Source organism: Triticum aestivum, chromosome 2B, assembly GCF_018294505.1.
Source record: "Triticum aestivum cultivar Chinese Spring chromosome 2B, IWGSC CS RefSeq v2.1, whole genome shotgun sequence".
Classification (NCBI taxonomy): domain Eukaryota; kingdom Viridiplantae; phylum Streptophyta; class Magnoliopsida; order Poales; family Poaceae; genus Triticum; species Triticum aestivum.
Genome location: NC_057798.1, coordinates 174800315 through 174818274, shown reverse-complemented (window position 1 = coordinate 174818274; position 17960 = coordinate 174800315). Strand labels below are relative to the sequence as shown.

At 48.7% G+C, this 17960-nt stretch overlaps 2 protein-coding genes and 3 non-coding genes across 5 annotated transcripts; 2 read left to right on the top strand and 3 right to left on the bottom strand.

Annotated features, from left to right (window-relative positions):
- The first annotated feature begins 5130 nt into the window (after positions 1-5130).
- On the top strand, positions 5131-6184 carry LOC123040979 (uncharacterized). The gene is made up of 2 exons (XM_044463687.1): positions 5131-5396; positions 5505-6184. The coding sequence occupies exons 1-2, from the start codon at positions 5260-5262 to the stop codon at positions 5863-5865; spliced, it is 498 nt and encodes a 165-aa protein (XP_044319622.1). The 5' UTR covers positions 5131-5259; the 3' UTR covers positions 5866-6184.
- Positions 6185-6244: 60 nt separating this feature from the next.
- Positions 6245-6325, bottom strand: TRNAL-AAG (transfer RNA leucine (anticodon AAG)). The gene has a single exon. It is a non-coding gene; the product is annotated as a tRNA-Leu (tRNA).
- Positions 6326-8795: 2470 nt separating this feature from the next.
- LOC123040978 (uncharacterized) lies at positions 8796-9247 on the top strand. The gene has a single exon (XM_044463686.1). It carries the CDS (start codon positions 8867-8869, stop codon positions 9209-9211), a length of 345 nt encoding a protein of 114 aa, XP_044319621.1. The 5' UTR covers positions 8796-8866; the 3' UTR covers positions 9212-9247.
- A 2436-nt stretch (positions 9248-11683) lies between these two features.
- TRNAL-AAG (transfer RNA leucine (anticodon AAG)) lies at positions 11684-11764 on the bottom strand. Its single transcript has one exon. It is a non-coding gene; the product is annotated as a tRNA-Leu (tRNA).
- Positions 11765-15420: 3656 nt separating this feature from the next.
- Positions 15421-15501, bottom strand: TRNAL-AAG (transfer RNA leucine (anticodon AAG)). Its single transcript has one exon. It is a non-coding gene; the product is annotated as a tRNA-Leu (tRNA).
- Between the last annotated feature and the right edge of the window lie 2459 nt (positions 15502-17960).

Sequence of the window (17960 nt, the reverse complement as noted above, 5' to 3'; positions counted from 1 at the left end):
TGATCGTGAGAAAATAGAAAGAATAAAAAGAATAAAAGAGTTCATATTGATCTTATGGATTGTAATGACTTCACATATAAAGAGTATGAGGCATAAAAGTTGTTGAGAGTTGACAAAATAGTTTTGGTCATCGTTGCAATTAGTAGGAAGTAATAAAGAAAGAGAGGTTCTCACATATAAATATACTATCTTGGATATCTTTTATGATTGTGAGCACTCATTAAGTATGACATGCTAAAGAGTTGATGTTGGACAAGAAAGACAACATAATGGGTTATGTTTTCTCACATCTCAGTTAAAGTATATTGTCATGGATCATTCAAACATGTTGAGCTTGCCTTTCCCCCTCATGCTAGCCAAAAATTCCTTGCACCAAGTAGAGATACTACTTGTGCTTCCAAATATCCTTAAACCCAGTTTTGCCATGAGAGTCCACCATACCTACCTATGGATTGAGTAAGATACTTCAAGTAAGTTGTCATGTTGCAAGCAATAAAATTGCTCTCTAAATATGTATGACTTATTAGTGCGGAGAAAATAAGCTTTATATGATCGTGTGATATGGAAGTAATAAAAGCGACGGACTGCATAATAAAGGTTCATATCACAAGTGGCAATATAAAGTGACGTTCTTTTGCATTAAGATTTTGTGCATCCAACCCTAAAAGCACATGACAACCTCTGCTTCCCTCTGCGAAGGGCCTATCTTTTACTTTATGTCTTTATATTATGCAAGAGTCAAGGTGATCTTCACCTTTCCCTTTTTCATTTTATCCTTTGGCAAGCACCTCGTGTTGGAACAATCCTGATACATATATCCAATTGGATGCAAGTTAGCATGAACTATTATTGTTGACATCACCCAAAGGTGAATACGTTGGGAGGCAACACAATAAGCCCCTATCTTTCTCAGTGTCCGATTAAAACTTCATAACCATAAGTATTGCGTGAGTGTTAGCAATTGTAGAAGACTATATGATAGTTGAGTATGTGGACTTGCTAAAAAGCTCTATTCTTGACTCTTTCTGATGTTATGATAAATTGCAATTGCTTCAATGACTGAGATTATAGTTTGTTAGTTCTGAATGAAGTTTATGTTCCATACTTGACATTGTGAATAGATTGTTACTTGAGCATAAGAAATCATATGACAAAATCTATATATGTTGCTGTTATAGGAATGATCATGATCCCCTCATGTCCGTATTTTATTTTTATCGACACCTCTATCTCTAAACATGTGGACATATTTTTCGATTTCGGCTTCCGCTTGAGGACAAGCGAGGTTTAAGCTTGGGGGAGTTGATACGTCCATTTTGCATCATGCTTTTATATCAATTTATTGCATTATGGGTTGTTATTACACGTTATGTCACAATACTTAGGGCTATTCTCTCTTATTTTACAAGGTTTACCATCAAGAGGGACAATGCCGGCAGCTGGGATTCTGGCTGGAAAAGGAGCAAATATTGGAAACCTATTCTGCACAGCTCCAAAAATCCTAAAACTCCACGGAAGTTATTTTTGGAATTAATAAGAATTATTAAGCAAAGAAAATACTAGAGGGGGTCCACACCCTGTCCAGGAGGGTGGGGGCGTGCCCGCCACCTACTGGGCGTGCCCCTGGCTCCTGGGCCCCCTGGTGGCCCTCCGGTGCCCATCTTCTACTATATGAAGGCTTTTACCCTGGAAAAAAAAATCAGAAGCAAGCTTACGGGACGAAACTCCGCCGCCACGAGGCGGAACCTTGGCGGAACCAATCTAGGGCTCCGGCAAAGCTGTTCTGCTGGGGAAACTTCCCTCCGGGAGTGGGAAATCATCACCATCATCATCACCAACGATCCTCTCATCAGGAGGGGGTCAATCTCCATCAACATCTTCACCAACACCATCTCCTCTCAAAATCCTAGTTCATCTCTTGTATCCAATCTTGTATCAAAACCACAAATTGGTACCTGTGGGTTGCTAGTAGTGTTGATTACTCCTTGTAGTTGATGCAAATTGGTTTACTTGGTGGAAGATCATATGTTCAGATCATTAATGCATATTAATACTCCTCTGATCATGAACATGAATATGCTTTGTGAGTAGTTACGTTTGTTCATGAGAACATGGGTGAAGTCTTGCTATTAGTAATCATGTGAATTTGGTCTTCGTTCGATATTTTGATGAGATGTATGTTTTCTCTCCTCTAGTGGTGTTATGTGAACGTTGACTACATGACACTTCACCATTATTTGGGCCTAGAGGAAGGCATTGGGAAGTAATAAGTAGATGATGGGTTGCTAGAGTGACAGAAGCTTAAACCCTAGTTTATGCGTTGCTTCATAAGGGGCTGATTTGGATCCACTAGTTTCATGCTATGGTTAGGTTTACCTTAATACTTTTTTTGTAGTTGCGGATGCTTGCAATAGGGGTAAATCATAAGTGGGATGCTTGTCCAAGGAAGGGCAGTACCCAAGCACCGGTCCACCCACATATCAAATTATCAAAGTACCGAACGCGAATCATATAAGAGTGATGAAAACTAGCTTGACGATAATTCCCATGTGTCCTCGGGAGCGCTTTTCTCATTATAAGAAATTGTCCAGGCTTGTCCTTTTCTATAAAAAGGATTGTGCCACCTTGCTGCACTTTATTTACTTTCATTACTTGTTACCCGTTACAAATTATCTTATCACAAAACTATCTGCTACCTACAATTTCAGTGCTTGCAGAGAATACCTTACTGAAAACCGCTTGTCATTTCCTGCTGCTCCTCGTTGGGTTCGACACTCTTACTTATCGAAAGGACTACGATAGATCCCCTATACTTGTGGGTCATCACTCGTACGTAGGATTCTCGTACATGGGAACGGGCACATCGTAGGTGGTGGCCGCCCCGTATGGCGGCGGGCCGCACCGTAGGGTGCCGACGGCGGGACGGCAGAGGCGGCGGCGGGAGGGCCTGGTGACGCCATTGCTGGTCCGACGGCGGCAATCGGCGTGGTTGGGCGGCAGCAGCAGGAGGCTTCGGTGACGCGGGTGGCAGTGGCTGGAGGCAGTAGCGACGTGCGACTGGCAGGCGGGGCTGGTGGTAGGAGCGACGCGCGGCTGAAGGCGAGTATATGTGATGTACGATGCAACAATGGGAAGGGCGACGCCGTAGTTGACGCGGCGCGGGGCAGGCGTGGACGCGGCGTGAGGATGGAGTTGACGCGGCGCGGGGCTGGCTAGGTTGGCAGCAGCGCGCAACGAGGCGGGTGGCGACATCAGGAAACGAGGCGGGTGGCGACAGCGGGCGAGGCGATTTGCTCAGCGGGTGATCGACTCAGTGGCAGGTGGCGACAGCGGGCGATCGGCTCGATGCAGCGTGGATCGGGGTAGCAAGTGACGCTGGCGACGTGGGGTAGCGTGGGTAGGGGTCGCGGGTGGAGACCGGCTTGGGGTGAGCGGAGATGGTGCGGTGGCGCGTGGAGGACGGGGAGGCGCGGCGGCAGGGGGATGGTGGCGGCGACCGACGCGGAAGGAGCGCGCGAGCGGCGGCGGGGCGGTGGCGGCGGCGGCGGCGCGGGAGGAGCGCGCGGCGGCGGCGGTGGCAGCGGAAGACGAGAATAAAAACCTAAAAACTGATACCATGTAAGATGTGATAATTGCACGATGGCAAGTATATATAATGTACAAAGGTGGGCCATGGACCTCAACTATACAAAGAACTAGGAGGCGGGCCCAATATACAATATGCACATAACACATATACTCAACAACAAGTATCATATAAGGACACAACAAATATGAGGCGTCGTTGACCCAATTTCCTACCCACCCAATACAAAATTTCGGCCTCCTTCCACCTACTTATGATATTCTGTCTACCCTCCCCCCGCCCCATAGTTTCTAGATCTGGCGCCGGCGGTGCTTGTTTCCTCGTCATCTGGGTGCAAGCGAGGTCCGACTTGGTGGCATGAGAAGGTGTCCACGCAAGGGAAGACTCGCATGCGCGACTAAGGTAGGTGTCAACATAAGAAGGCAGCGAGATCGGCACTGGAATAGTGATATGGTGACGCGGCGGCCTCGCCGGTATGACCTTCTGAATGACAGGCGAGCAGTCTTCGTACACGTGCCCCTTAGACCAACGTCTAGGGACTGTAACGGTCATCGTTGAACCCTCTTGCATCGATCAAAGAATTTGATACAAATTATGTCCATCTCATACACACGGTGAGAAACCATAACCTCGTCGCCCTTAGGAGCCGGTGTAAATTTACACCGGATCTCTGTCTAATCCATCCCCGACGAATGAACTCGAGGAGGATCAGAGCCTAAAAGATCAACCTTGAATATTAAGCATCACCATCCGTCCGAACGCCGCTCCTGTGAGGACTAAATCATAACCTATCTACTAGCCAGAGCCGAGGCACAAAGTCGCCACTAGCCACCAGGGTGACATGCAGTGAGGAGGCAAATCCACGGACTCGTCGGCGGCTATCAAGGGGGTAGACTTTGCTCTAGTTCCCCGTGTTTATTATATGTTCGATGCTCTCTTCTAATTCTGAAACATCTGGTCACCATTTTATCATAGGTCGAGCTAACAGAAGTTCATTCGCTACCGTAGATCCTTGGTGTCCATGCCTAGTGGTGGATCGCTTCACCGAGGAAATCTGAAAGTTGTCACTTGATCATTGTGCGGAGTTTCTAGAGAAAAATGAAATAATGAAGTCAAACTTTTCTGAAAAAAATCTTGTTGCTCGCATGGGACGCTGGTTGCACAAAGGTAAAAATGGATGAATCGACCTCCACGGCTTTGCTTTGGGCCGGGGTAAAGGAAACTGCGGAGTGCCGTGCTTCAGAAATATCAATGATCCAAAACGACTGAACAAGGTAACTGACATTGACTTCCATATGTTCACACAATTACACCGTGTGCAGCTCACAAACGTTCAGTATAGATGTATAGTGTGCAAGGTAAAGAAAAGAGCGAAAGGTGACAATAAGTGTGGCAGTGGTCATAGCTAGATTTGTTCTACCGGCTAGTCCAGCCCACTAACCATCATGCACGTTGTCATGTATTCCGGATCAAGGTGAGCAGAGGTGCATGGCTTGAAAACACCCAGGAGCCAAGAAAGGAAACACCTCAGCACCCGGGGCTTCAAGAGGGCTCGACAGCCAAGCGATCCATGTGTTTGCCAACAACTTGTAACCAAGCCTGCAAGCAAGGGTGGAAAGTGTCGCGTTCGCCATCTCACAGACTCACACTCGCTTCCAGCTAGGTTCGTTCATATGGCTGCAGCAGGGTGGTTCATCGTCGTCTGCGGCGGCGGCAGCCTCGCCCTCGACGTCACGGCGCTTGTCTTGGCCGTCCTCGCGGAGGAGTGCGTCCCCGGGGTGATCCAGTTCACGCTCGAGGACCCACACCAGTTAAGCACATTTCCACCGTATAATCTTTCTAGTATGTAGTTTCGCTGATGGATCAACGGCTGGCTCTCGTCATACCAAATGCATGACAAACTATTCGAAATTTTCAGGAGGTTATGCATGCTGCTGCTGCTGCTGGCCGTCCCAGTTGGTGCGTTGCTGCTGCTGGTCGAGTCGTGCTGGCTGAAGTACGAGCAGCAGCAGCAGCCGCCGCCCCCGCCGGCCGATGTCACGCTCCTGGTCGTCCTGATCGTGCTCCAGTGGCTGATCGCGTTTGTCGCCGTCGGAGCGGCGTCCTCCGCGCTAATCGTGGACCTCGTCGCCACGCCCGTGTGCGCGTCGTACCAGCTCGCCGCCGACGGGACGGCATGTGCCGGCGGGGCTCTCGCTGCGGCGTCGGCGGTCGGGCTGCTCTGGGTCCTCTGGTCCCGGTTGCACCATGCCCAGGCGCCTCCGCAGGCTCAAGCCTAACTCCTTCCTTTGTCGCCGACGCCGACGGTCTCTTCTTGCTTCATTTCCCCCATCTTCTGTTTCGTTATGCATCTTTGTTCAAGACTGAGAACGGCATGGCCACCCGGTCTTGAAGATAGGAAATGCTTTTCTGCTGTAGTGTGTGGGTATGTGCTATCAGAACCTTTTTCTACCTTTTTTAGTCGATCTAAACCATTCTTTGGTTTGACGGTAGTGTGAGCGGTTTGATCCTTGTATGAAGCAGAAGTAAATCGTGGCAATTTGACTTCGTAGCTGGTAAATGCATGTCTCTGATGCGCATCGATGCACTCTTGATTTTGAAAGGAAAAAAATTGTCTCTTATTTTTCTATGTTTTTCAGAAAAAAAAGGAATAACTTTTGACCGGAGTGGGATTTGAACCCACGCCCTTTCGGACCAGAGCCTTAATCTGGCGCCTTAGACCAACTCGGCCATCCGATCATTTTTTGTTTATTTTCCGCATGTGCCATATACAATACAGTATATGATCCCAGGTAACTCCCATCAGGCCACAGACCTCTACGCACAAGACAATGCAACTACCATCAACTGCTAAGGGAAAACCATAGTTGTAAACTAGAGATTAAAACTACGATCTACTGTACTGAAGAGTTGTTCTGTATGCTGTGTGGGAGGATAAATTTGAATGTACTATCTGAAAAGTTCTTCATATTTTTTTCGAGAGTACGCGAATGCGTATCATATTTTTATAAAAGACAGAACTTCAATTACAAGTCGACTACAACTTGTTGCGGACAACAAATGTAGCACAAACTTCACACCGGTGCTAGCCCGAAAACAACCACCACCAACAACACAACTACAAAGCAAAAAGACTCTGACCAAAACCAAGCAACATTGCCGCGCCTCGACCAGCGCTAGACACCTCCGAAGACAGCCAACTCCAACTATACTTCCTTGTGGACGCACCATCCACCCTTGATGCCAAAAAGGAGGTGGCAAGTAGATGGCGGGACTTGGTCGATACACTAAAGCCACCGTCTTGGACTCGCCGGCTGTGATGTACATTGCGCCTCTAAAGCTCACCTTGGACAACAGCGAGCACCGAAAGTAGCGCAACAAGAAACCTCAAGACTCGGCCTTCAAGCGCGATGCTCCCAACAGAGTAGCGACGATGAGGACGCCGCCATCACGCCGGTTCAACTCCGAACCTAGGCTTTCACCCGAAGACATCTGCCAATCCCATGGGCGAGTGAGGGAGATGCCGGCATACCTTGGCGATTCCTCCAAGGAGGAAAACGACACCCACGGGCGCCATCGCCGCCAGCACCGACCTAATACGGGCTGGAATTTCTTTTGAATTGTCGCGCAACTCCATCCCTGCCCTCCGGATTGGGGCCACACCGTCCAAGTTGACTACTCTGCCACTGCCGCAGCACATCGCCGGCGTAGTCGAGCTGTTGTGGTCCACCTAAGACCCGCATAAGCTGGAGCGAACAACCCAACAAACCAACCTCCCCGTGGCTGCGAGCTCGCAGATCTTCCTCTCGGCCACAATCAGGAGCGCCACGAGCCGCACACATCAGCTGTCAAGCCCACTCCAGTAGACGCCCGCGCCGTGGCTGAAAGGATTGAGAAGAGGTGTCTAGAAGGGGGGGGGGGGTGGTTAGACACTCAACAAGCAAAAGTGACAGCTTTTAAGTTCTTCAAGTTGAGGTGGAGTTTTAGCACAAGTTTAAGCATTCACAATATATTTCAAGCAAACATGGCAAGAGTATATGAGCAGCGGAAAGTAAAGCATGCAATTTGCAAGAAAGCAAAGGGATAGGATTGAAGTGTGCAAACGCAATTGGAGACTCGGAGATTTTTGGCGTGGTTTCGATAGGTGGTGCTATCATACATCCACGTTGGTGGAGACTTCAACCCATGAAGGGTAATGGTTGCGCGAGTCCACGAAGGGCTCCACCCACGAAGGGTCCACGAAGAAGCAACATTGTCTATCCCACCATGGCCATCACCCACGCAGGACTTGCCTCACTTTCATTTTATACGAGAAAGGGTTGCTGACAAGAAGTTGAAGATACACTTCATTCCTTTCAAAGATCAAGTTGCAGATGGCTTCACTGAACCCTTGCCAATAAAGTCATTTGAAGCTTTCAGGAACAATCTTAATTTAGGGTAGTTGAGATTAAGGAAGGATGTTAGACATATAGGTATATTCTGTTGTAATCTCAAACTCAAGTCTATCTCTATTTCTCTCCCGTAACCACGTGATCTCTCTCTCCCGCTACAGATCATATCCTAGAGATCGACCCTCCTTGTACGCCAAGACAAGGAGTTGTTCCTGCCTTGAGTCAGTATATAGACGTGGCTCCTCTAAGGAGGAGTGGGAATGCTTCCACAACTTCCTACAGTCGCACACCTTAGGCCTGTTGCTACCACGCATGGGCACGCGTCCAACGCGCCGGAGGAGCTGGTGCATGGCCGATGTCTCCACGGACGACGGTGAGGCGGGCTAAGCGCTCCGGCTCAAGTTCCGAGTGGATCCGGAAAAACACGTGTACCTGATGGTGATGTCATGTGGGAAACTATTGTGTTGATCGACTTTAGGAAGGAATAGCATTAGTCATTGCACGTTCCCTAAACCCAAAACCCTAGAGTAACCTTAATTATACCAAGACACACCGACACAGTTTTTGTGTTGACTTCATTCACTCATAGTGGTGACAGCATGAAGTTAGGAGGGAGATAAAACACGCTTGGGGTAGAGCTTCTCTACCCTATGGGCGACCGACACGTATAGCCCTTGCTTCCTCGCCCCTTCCCTTCCGGATCATGGAGTTCCTACCTCGCCATTCCTATGTCTGACAACCTCCTTCACCGTGTATAAATACTCCACCCTCGCTGCCACACCCCCTGCAATGCACTGCAACTACCAGCCTAGCTCGCCCACTGCAACTACCAGTAGCCACTCGGCAACTCCCCTCCCACGCGCTCTCTAGGTGCAGTCGTGCCGGCGCGATGGCCGCACCTTTTTTGCTCGTCGTCTCTGGGGGTGCTGCAGCGGGCGGCGAGGACGAGGCGGGGCTGCCCCTGCTCGAGCTCCGAGGCATCGATGACCAGGGCCGTGGGCGCGCGTCAGTCGCGGCGGAGGAGCCGCTGCTCATCGCCGACATCTCCACTCACGACGACGAGCCGGGCCAAGTGCCCCTGGTTGAGTTTCGAGGCATCAACGACTTCGGCCCTGCGCACACGTCCTTCGCGCCGGAGGAGCCGGTGTTCATGGCTGCTGATGTCGCCGCTGACGAGGATGAGGATGGCGAAGAGCCCCTGCTAAGTCATCGGCGCCTCAGGTCGTGGGCATGACTCTGCACTAAAAGAGTGCGACAGAGGGTAGTTGCGGGAGCCACGCTGGGGTCAGGGAGACCAAGACGGTGTCCGAAGAGGGCCCCCTCGCCGTCTATGTCGTCGACGCCGTGCTGCTGCCAAGCCACCTGCGACAAAAGCTGGATGGCGGCGACGAGCCGCTGCTGCGTGCAAGCCGTCCGACGGCTATCTCGGCTGGTTGTACTCCTTGTTGGTTTGATCTAACGGCTTAACGGGCCACTAGATCTGATAGCTTAACAGAAAAAAAGATAAAAATTAACATTAAGAAAAAGAGGCCGACGCACGCATAAGCCTCGATCTAACTAACGCATCCTGATCAGGGGCGCCCAAAACCAACTCAGGTTTGGGTCCCCTGTCGCCAACGCTACATAAAAAGGAAGGGAAGTTTAGGCCTCGTGCGCCTGACCAGTTCACGTACGATCTCTAGCTCCTCCAAATCCCATCAACCCAGAGCCGCTGCAGCGATAGGAAGACCTGAGCCATACGCCACCGCTGTCCCAGGCGACCTCCGTGACATGTAATGATCCCTAAACCTCTTCAGTTAATGTCAATTGGGTGATTTAGATGCAATTCTGATTATGCTGCCGGCATCCTAGCGATGCATAAGATACAACAGTCCTGCATCCCGGCCTGGGCAGCTAATTTTTTTTAAATAATACATTTTATTTATTAATTTTCATAAATATTACACTGGGTAATTTTTTTCAAAAATAATACACCGTCGGACCGCTGCAGGCCGACTGGGCCTAGTCGGCCCACAGCAGGCCGATTGGATAACAGTCGGCCTACAGCTGGCCGACTGGCCCTTGTCGGCCCACTGTGGGCTGATTGGGTCCTGTCGGCCCACTGTGGGCCGACTGGAGATAATTGGCCCGCTGTGGGCTAATTGTTTTTGCAAAAAATAGGTATAAAAAATATATGTTTAAAAAAATGTTAATCATGTAATTAAAAAATGTTAAACGTGTATAAAAAATGTTTCTGATGTATACAAAAAATGTACAATATATATGCAAAAATGTTGACATAAAAAGTATGTTTTAAAAAGTGTTAATCATGTATTTAAAAATTGTTAAATGTGTGTATAAAAAATGTTCCTTATTTATACAAAAAAATAGAATGTGTATGAAAAAAAGTTGACACCAAAAAATTATGTTGGTGACAAAAAATAAATTAAGGTTGTGAAAAAATATGATTGGTTGCTCTTTTTGTATAGAACTAGAACATTTTTTTCAAACATATTTTTTGGGTGTCAACTTTTTTTCATACACATTCTATAATTTTTTTGTAGATAAGGAACATTTTTTATACACACATTTAACAATTTTGAATCATGTATTTGAAAAAATGTCAACTTTTCAAACATAATTTTTTGGTGTCAACTTTTTTCATACACATTCTATATTTTTTGTATAAATAAGGAACATTTTTTATACACACATTTAACAATTTTTAATTACATGCTTAACACTTTTCAAAACATATTTTTTATGTCAACATTTTTGCATATATATCATACATTTTTTGTATACATCAGGAACATTTTTTTATACACGTTTAACATTTTTTAATTACATGATTAACATTTTTTAAAACATATATTTTTTATGCCTACTTTTTTTGCAAAAACAATTAGCCCACAGCGAGCCAATTAGTTCCAGTCGGCCCACAGTGGGCCGACAGGACGCAATCGGCCAACAGTCGGCCAGCTGTAGGCCGACTGGAATCCAATCGGCCTGCTGTGGGCCGACTAGGCCCAATCGGCCTGCAGCGGGCCGACGGTGTATTATTTTTGAAATTTTTTTATCCAGCGTAATATTTATAAAAATTATTTAAAAATATATTATTTAAAAAAAATTAGCGCCTGGGCAATGATACCCATGGCCGTGGTGAGCATCGTGGGCTTCCATGTCGCGTTTCTTCTTCAGGATGCACTGGACAGGAAGAACAAGAAGGCCAATTTATCTGGTTATTAAGTTTATCTGCACTAGTAGAGAATAATGCTCTAGAATTAAGGTTGTGGTGTGCGCATGATCGAGTAGTATGTGTTTAGCTCAGCATATATATATATATATATATATATATATAATGTGAGCAGTCTCTTCTTGCTTCATTTCCCCGGCGCCTCTTTCTGTTTCGTTATGCATCTTTTTGTTCAAGACTTGGCCACCATGTCTGAGGATAGGAATTGGTTTGTGCTGTAGTGTGTGGGTGTGCAATCTGAAGCTTTTTTCTCTCTTTTTCTTCTGATGAAATATGTAAACCTTTTTTTTTAGACGAACCTTTCTTTGGTTTGACGGTAGTGTGAGCGGTTTGATCCTTGTATGAAGCAGAGGAAAAAAATTGTCTCTTATTTCTCTAATAATGTTTTTCAGAACAAAAAGAGTAGTTTTTGAAAGGAAAAAAATTGTCTCTTATTTTTCTATGTTTTTCAGAAAAAAAAGGAATAACTTTTGACCGGAGTGGGATTTGAACCCACGCCCTTTCGGACCAGAGCCTTAATCTGGCGCCTTAGACCAACTCGGCCATCCAATCATTTTTGTTTATTTTCCGCATGTGCCGTATACAAGACAGTACATTATCCCAGGTAGTAACTCCCATCAGGCCACAGACCTCTACGCCTGACAAGACAATGAAAGTACCATCAACTCTAAAGGGAAAACCATAGTCATAAACTAGAGATTAAAACTACGATCTACTGTACTGAAGAGTTGTTCTGTATGCTGTGTGGGAGGAGCCATGTACTGTCTGAAAAGCTCTCCATGTTAACCAGGGCCAGTCCAGTGGCCAAGCTTGTGGTATGCGTAGACAACGGTTTGCAATTGCTAGTAGGACAGCCAGAGAGGGAATCAGCCAGGCATGACCAGCAGCAAGTACCGTAGAACAATTGTTCTACGCTGTTTGGTGAAACAAATGCGTGGGGCGAGCGCAAAATCTAAAGGTGGGGCGAGCGCAAAGAGAAAGGTGAACAAATGCGTGGCAGACTAGCAGTGGCCATAGGCCATTGCTACATTTTTCCTACCCCTTCGTTTCTGCTCGCCGTATCTGCTCACAGTCGACCCCGTTGTATCTTTCCATTCATATTGTAAAGTAGTACTCCCTCCGTCCCATAATACGTTTTGACACTAGTGTAGTGTCAAAAACGTTCTTAGAGCATCTCCAACAGCCGCGCTAAAGCACCGTGCGCAAAAAACCTGTTAGTGCGCGCGCTGCGGCTGGTTTTGCGCGCTCGCCTGCGCTGGCTCCAGCAGCGGCACTATAATGCAGCGCGCGCGCGCCGCTCCAGCAGGGCGCAAAAATACAGCGTACTCGCCGCACAAACCACATGTACATTTCAAAGAAGATGAGCAAAAATGATCAAACAAACAAAATAAAAATCAATAACAAATAGTTCAAAATAAATCATTACAACTCAAACAAATAGTTTATCGTTCAGTACAACAACAAATAGTTCAAAATAAATTATTACAACACAACAAATAGTTCATGAACAATACAATGTCGAGTGCAGATATCATCATGCTCTTTGCCGTCCATGCCATGCCCACCACTCTTCAATTAGATCATTCTGAAGTTCCTTGTGCGTTGCAGGACGCCGAATGGCATGATAGGAGGCAACAAAACTGGCTACCCTTTCAACCCTCCGCCGCACTCGCACGGGATGTCCCAATAGCTCATACTGTGAGTAGTCTAAATCTTGGCCACGCTCATTCTCGATGATCATGTTGTGCATGATCACACAAGCGTGCATGATGTACCAAAGCATTTTTTGATCCCAAAATCTTGCCGGTCCTCTCACAATAGCAAATTGGGCTTGCAAAATCCCAAATGCTCTCTCCACATCTTTTCTAGCCGCCGCCTGAGCATTGTGGAAATCAAGATTTTTTTTGCCTTCCGGTTTTTTCAACGGCTTCACGAAGGTTTGCCACTTTGGATAGATGCCATCCGCTAGATAATAGTCATAGTTGTACGTACGGCCATTTGCTACAAACTGCACAGGTGGCAACTCACCGTTTACAATCTTATTCATCAGTGGTGACCGGTTGACAACATTGATATCATTCAAAGATCCAGGCATTCCAAAGAATGCATGCCAAATCCAAGTCTCCTGATCGGCCACCGCTTCAAGGATTATAGTGGAACCCTTTTTTTGGCCGTGGAATTGCTCATGCCATGTCTTTGGACAATTCTTTCAACTCCAATGCATGCAATCTATTGAGCCAAGCATGCCAGGAAAGCCGCGCGCTTTGTTCATCGCCAATAGCCTTGCGGCGTCTTCAGCAGTGGGAGATCTCAAATACTACTCGCCAAACACTTGCACAATTCCCACTGCAAAGCGCTTGACACACATGATGGCTTGGCTCTCACCCATAGCCAAATGATCATCAACTAGATCAGCCGGGATACCGTATGCCAACATACGCAAAGCGGCTGTCACCTTCAGAAAAGTGCTATGCCCGAGCTCTCCAGCGGCATTCCTCCTTTGCTGAAAAAACCGGTCATGGCTCGCTAGTTTCTCTGCAATGCGCCTGAACAAGTCGGTGCTCATCCTAAACCGGCGACGAAAATACGACTCCGGGTATGTGGGATTCTCCACGAAATAGTTCTTCATCAATCTGTTATGAGCATCAATCCTATCTCTCCAAATTTTCTCCCGACCCATAACCGAACCACCGTGCTTCGGTTTTTTATTGATATGCATAGCTACGATCATTGCAAGATCCTCCTCCTCTTCCATATCAAATTCTTCTTCGGAAGAATCATACGGCGAACTCATCTACAATGTTCAATACTATACTATAAAAACTACAATTCAAAACATGCACCAAATTCATGAAGTTTGAGCAATACATACCTTGTAGGCGTTTTGTCAAACACCTTGCGGGCGCGGAGCGGCAGCGAGCGCTCGGGCGCTGTTCCTCGGACGACGGAGGCGCGCGGGCGCCGGCGGTACTAGGAGGGGATGGGCGGAAGCGCGGGCGCGCGGGGATAGGCCGGGGAAGCCTGAGACGGTCGCCGGGGTGCGCGGGCGGCGGCGGCGCGGCCGGTCGGGGGTGGAAGCGCGAGAGAAAGAGCGGGTGCGAGCGCTCGAGTGTGCCGCGCGCTGTAGTGGGCGCCCGAAATACGCCGCGCGGGTAATTGTTTTTGTCCACGCGCCCAACCCGTTTTAGCGCGCTCGCCGTTTTTGCGCGCCCGCTGGAGCGATCTGACGCGTTGCGCGCGCGCTAAAACGACCTATTTTGCGGCGCGGCGCTAGTTTAGCGCGGCTGTTGGAGATGCTCTTATGTTATGGGACGGAGGGAGTAGTAATTTAGTGCAAAACATTTTTCCAAACTTGGAATTTCTCATATGTGTGAAAGTCGATCGATCGCCTAACAATGAAGGCACGAAGTGAAAGTTGGTACAGGAGCGTCTCCATTTCCCAAGTATCGGTCGTGAGTTGTGACCAGCGGTCCAAGTTTGCCATATTCGCACAAAGCTGAAATGAATGGAGACCGTGAATCTAGGCAGGGAGCTTTGCTTTCCGTTGCCAGTGGCGAGGAAATTGCTGCGAAATTGCCGTGCCTCCTTTCTGAAGTATCAACAGAGTTCAGTTTGATGTCCTTTCTGAATTGCCGTACCTCACGTCGCGTTTCTTCTTCAGGATGTACTGACAGGAAGAACAAGAAGACCAATTTATCTGCACTAGTAGTAGTAGAGAATATTGCTCTAGAATTTATGGTTGGGATGTGCGCATGATCGAGTAGTATGTGTTTAGCTCAGCATTTACATATATCCGCCTAACTCCTTCATTGGTCGCCGCCGAAGGTCTCTTCTTGCTTCATTTCCCCGGCGCCTCTTTCTGTTTCGTTATGCATCTTTGTTAAGACTTGGCCACCTTGTCTGAAGATAGGAATTGGTTTGTGCTGTAGTGTGTGGGTGTGCTATCTGAACCTTCCTTGGTTTGACTGTAATGTGAGCGGTTTGATCCTTGTATGAAGCAGAAGTAATTCGTGGCAATTCGATTTAGTAGTCGGTCAATGCATGTCTCTGATTTAGTAGTCGGTCAATGCATGTCTCTGATTTCCATGGGAAAAAAGTGCTGTATGTCTCTTATTTCCATGGGAAAAAGGTACTACTACATGTCTCTATGTTTTTTCTTTTGAACAAAACAAAAATATTCTCTATGTTTTTTTGGACCAAAAAATACTTGACCAGAGTGGGATTTGAACCCACGCCCTTTCGGACCAGAGCCTTAATCTGGCGCCTTAGACCAACTCGGCCATCTGATCATTTTAGTTTAATTTCCACGTGTGCCTTATACAATACAACACATGATCCCAGGTAGTAACTCCAAGGGAAAACCACAGCCGTAAACTAGAGACAAAAACAAAAGTCCTACACTTACGGGATACATCTGCGGAAAGCGACCTACGGAAACAACTTCATGTTAATCTCTCCCTTATTTGCACGGTGGCCCCCTTCTCCTAATTTTTCAATCATATACCGTGCCAACTCATCCCGTGAAAAATTGCCCGTACGCGTAGACAAGTTAACCAGGCCCAGTCCAGTGGCCAAGCTTGTGGGATGTGTAGACAAGGGCTTGTAGGACAGTGAGGGAGGAAATCAGCTGGGCATGACCGGCAGCTAGCTAGTGGAGTGGTGTTTGTGTTCAAGGGAAACATCACTACAGGGATGTTGACAGTGGATTATCAAAAGCAATTTCCTTCGGGTGGTCAGTGGAAAGCAAATGATTTTGGAAAACCGGGTCTTTTCTCATCAAGTTCATGGCATTGGTGGAACTGGCGATTGTTGGAAACGATTGTTTTGGCAATGCTTCACGATATATTGATCGGTGCAAAGCGCACGTATATATGGAGTACAAAGTGGGCCACAATCTCAACTATACAGAGACTAGGAGGTGGGCCAGACTATACAATATACATGCACAAACCATATATTCAACACCACCCGCAGTCGAAGCGTCGCCGGAGACGCAAAGACTGGACCTGAACTCCTCGAAAACAGAAGTAGGCAGTCCTTTCGTCATGACGTCGGCGAACTGCTGCGCCGTCGGGACGTGGAGGACCCGGATGCGCCCAAGAGCCACCTGCTCACGAACAAAGTGTATATCGAGCTCAATATGCTTCGTTCGACGATGATGGACCGGGTTGGCGGAGAGGTAGACGGCGGAGACGTTGTCGCAGTAGACGAGCGTGGCCTTGTGAACATCACAAAGCAACTCCTGGAGCAGCTGATGGAGCCAAGAGCATTCAGCAACGGCGTTAGCCACTGCGCGATACTCAGCCTCGGCACTCGAGCGGGAGACGGTGGGCTGTCGCTTGGAAGACCAAGAGATCAGGGACGGCCCAAGGTAGACACAGTACCCCGAGGTGGAGCGCCGTGTGTCGGGGCAGCCAGCCCAGTCCGCATCAGAGTAGGCGACGAGGTCGGTGGAGGCGGAAGCCGTCAACGTAAGTCCCAAAGACTGGCTGCCGCGTATGTATCGGAGGATACGCTTCACCAGAGTCCAGTGAGAGTCGCGCGGAGCATGCATGTGTAGACAGACCTGCTGAACGGCATACTGCAAGTCGGGGCGCGTCAGGGTTAGGTACTGCAGGGCGCCCACGATGGAGCGGTAGAAGGCCGCATCCGATGTAGGCGAACCCTCCAAAGCGGAGACCTTGGCCTTGGTGTCGACTGGCGTGGGAGCGGGCTTGCAGTTAAGCATGCCAGCTCGTTCGAGAAGCTCATGGGCATAGCGCTGCTGATGCAGGAAGAACCCATCTGGCCGTCGAACCACCTCAATGCCAAGAAAATAATGCAGAGGACCCAAATCCTTCAGGGCAAACTCATCACGAAGACGAGCAGTGAGCCGCTGGAGGAGCGCGACAGTGGATGCCATCAGAATGATGTCGTCGACGTACAACAGCAAGTAGGCCGTGTCAACTTCGTGATGATACACGAAGAGGGACGCATCAGAGCGAGTCGATGTAAATCCGAGCGTCTGTAGGAAGGCAGCGATGCGCTGGTACCAGGCTCGAGGTGCCTGCTTCAGCCCGTAGAAAGAACGGGAGAGCAAGCACACATGATCTGGATGCGTGGCATCGACGAAGCCGGTGGGCTGCTCACAGAACACCTGCTCAGCCAGGTGGCCGTGCAAGAAGGCGTTGGACACGTCCAACTGATGCACAGGCCATGCTCGGGACACGGCTAGCTGGAGCACGGCGCGGATCGTGCCCGGTTTTACAACCGGGGCAAATGTGTCGGTGAAGTCCACGCCCGCGCGTTGCCGAAAGCCCGGAACCACCCAGCGAGCTTTGTAGCGCTCGAGAGTGCCATCCGGGCGAGTCTTGTGCCGAAAGACCCACTTGCCCGTGATAATGTTGGCACGGGGCGGCCGAGGAACAAGCTGCCAGGTACGATTCCGCTGGAGCGCGACGAACTCTTCCTGCATCGCAGCGAGCCAATGAGGATCCCGAAGGGCGGCTCAAGCTGACGATGGGAGAGGAGATGGCTCGGCGTTGGAAGCAGCGAGAAGATACTCATCGCTAGGGTACCGCGTGCTCGGGCAAAGGGTGCCAGCCTGAGAGCGAGTCATCAGGCGGGGCAGTGGGTCCGGAGGGGAGGCGGGCGAGGATGAAGATGAGCCCGCCTCCGATGAGACCGCCGCGGACGAGGCCGCCGCGGGCGAGGCCGCCGGCAAGGCCGCCGCGGACGAGGCCGCCGGTGATGCGGCGGGCGAGGCCGC

Bases quoted from the DNA above. Each gene is read 5' to 3' on its own strand.
- LOC123040979 (XM_044463687.1), top strand. From the start codon at position 5,260: ATGGCTGCAGCAGGGTGGTTCATCGTCGTCTGCGGCGGCGGCAGCCTC. The intron at 5,397-5,504 runs GTTAAGCACATT...CGAAATTTTCAG, and splicing joins ACGCTCGAGGACCCACACCA to GAGGTTATGCATGCTGCTGC.
- LOC123040978 (XM_044463686.1), top strand. From the start codon at position 8,867: ATGGCCGCACCTTTTTTGCTCGTCGTCTCTGGGGGTGCTGCAGCGGGC.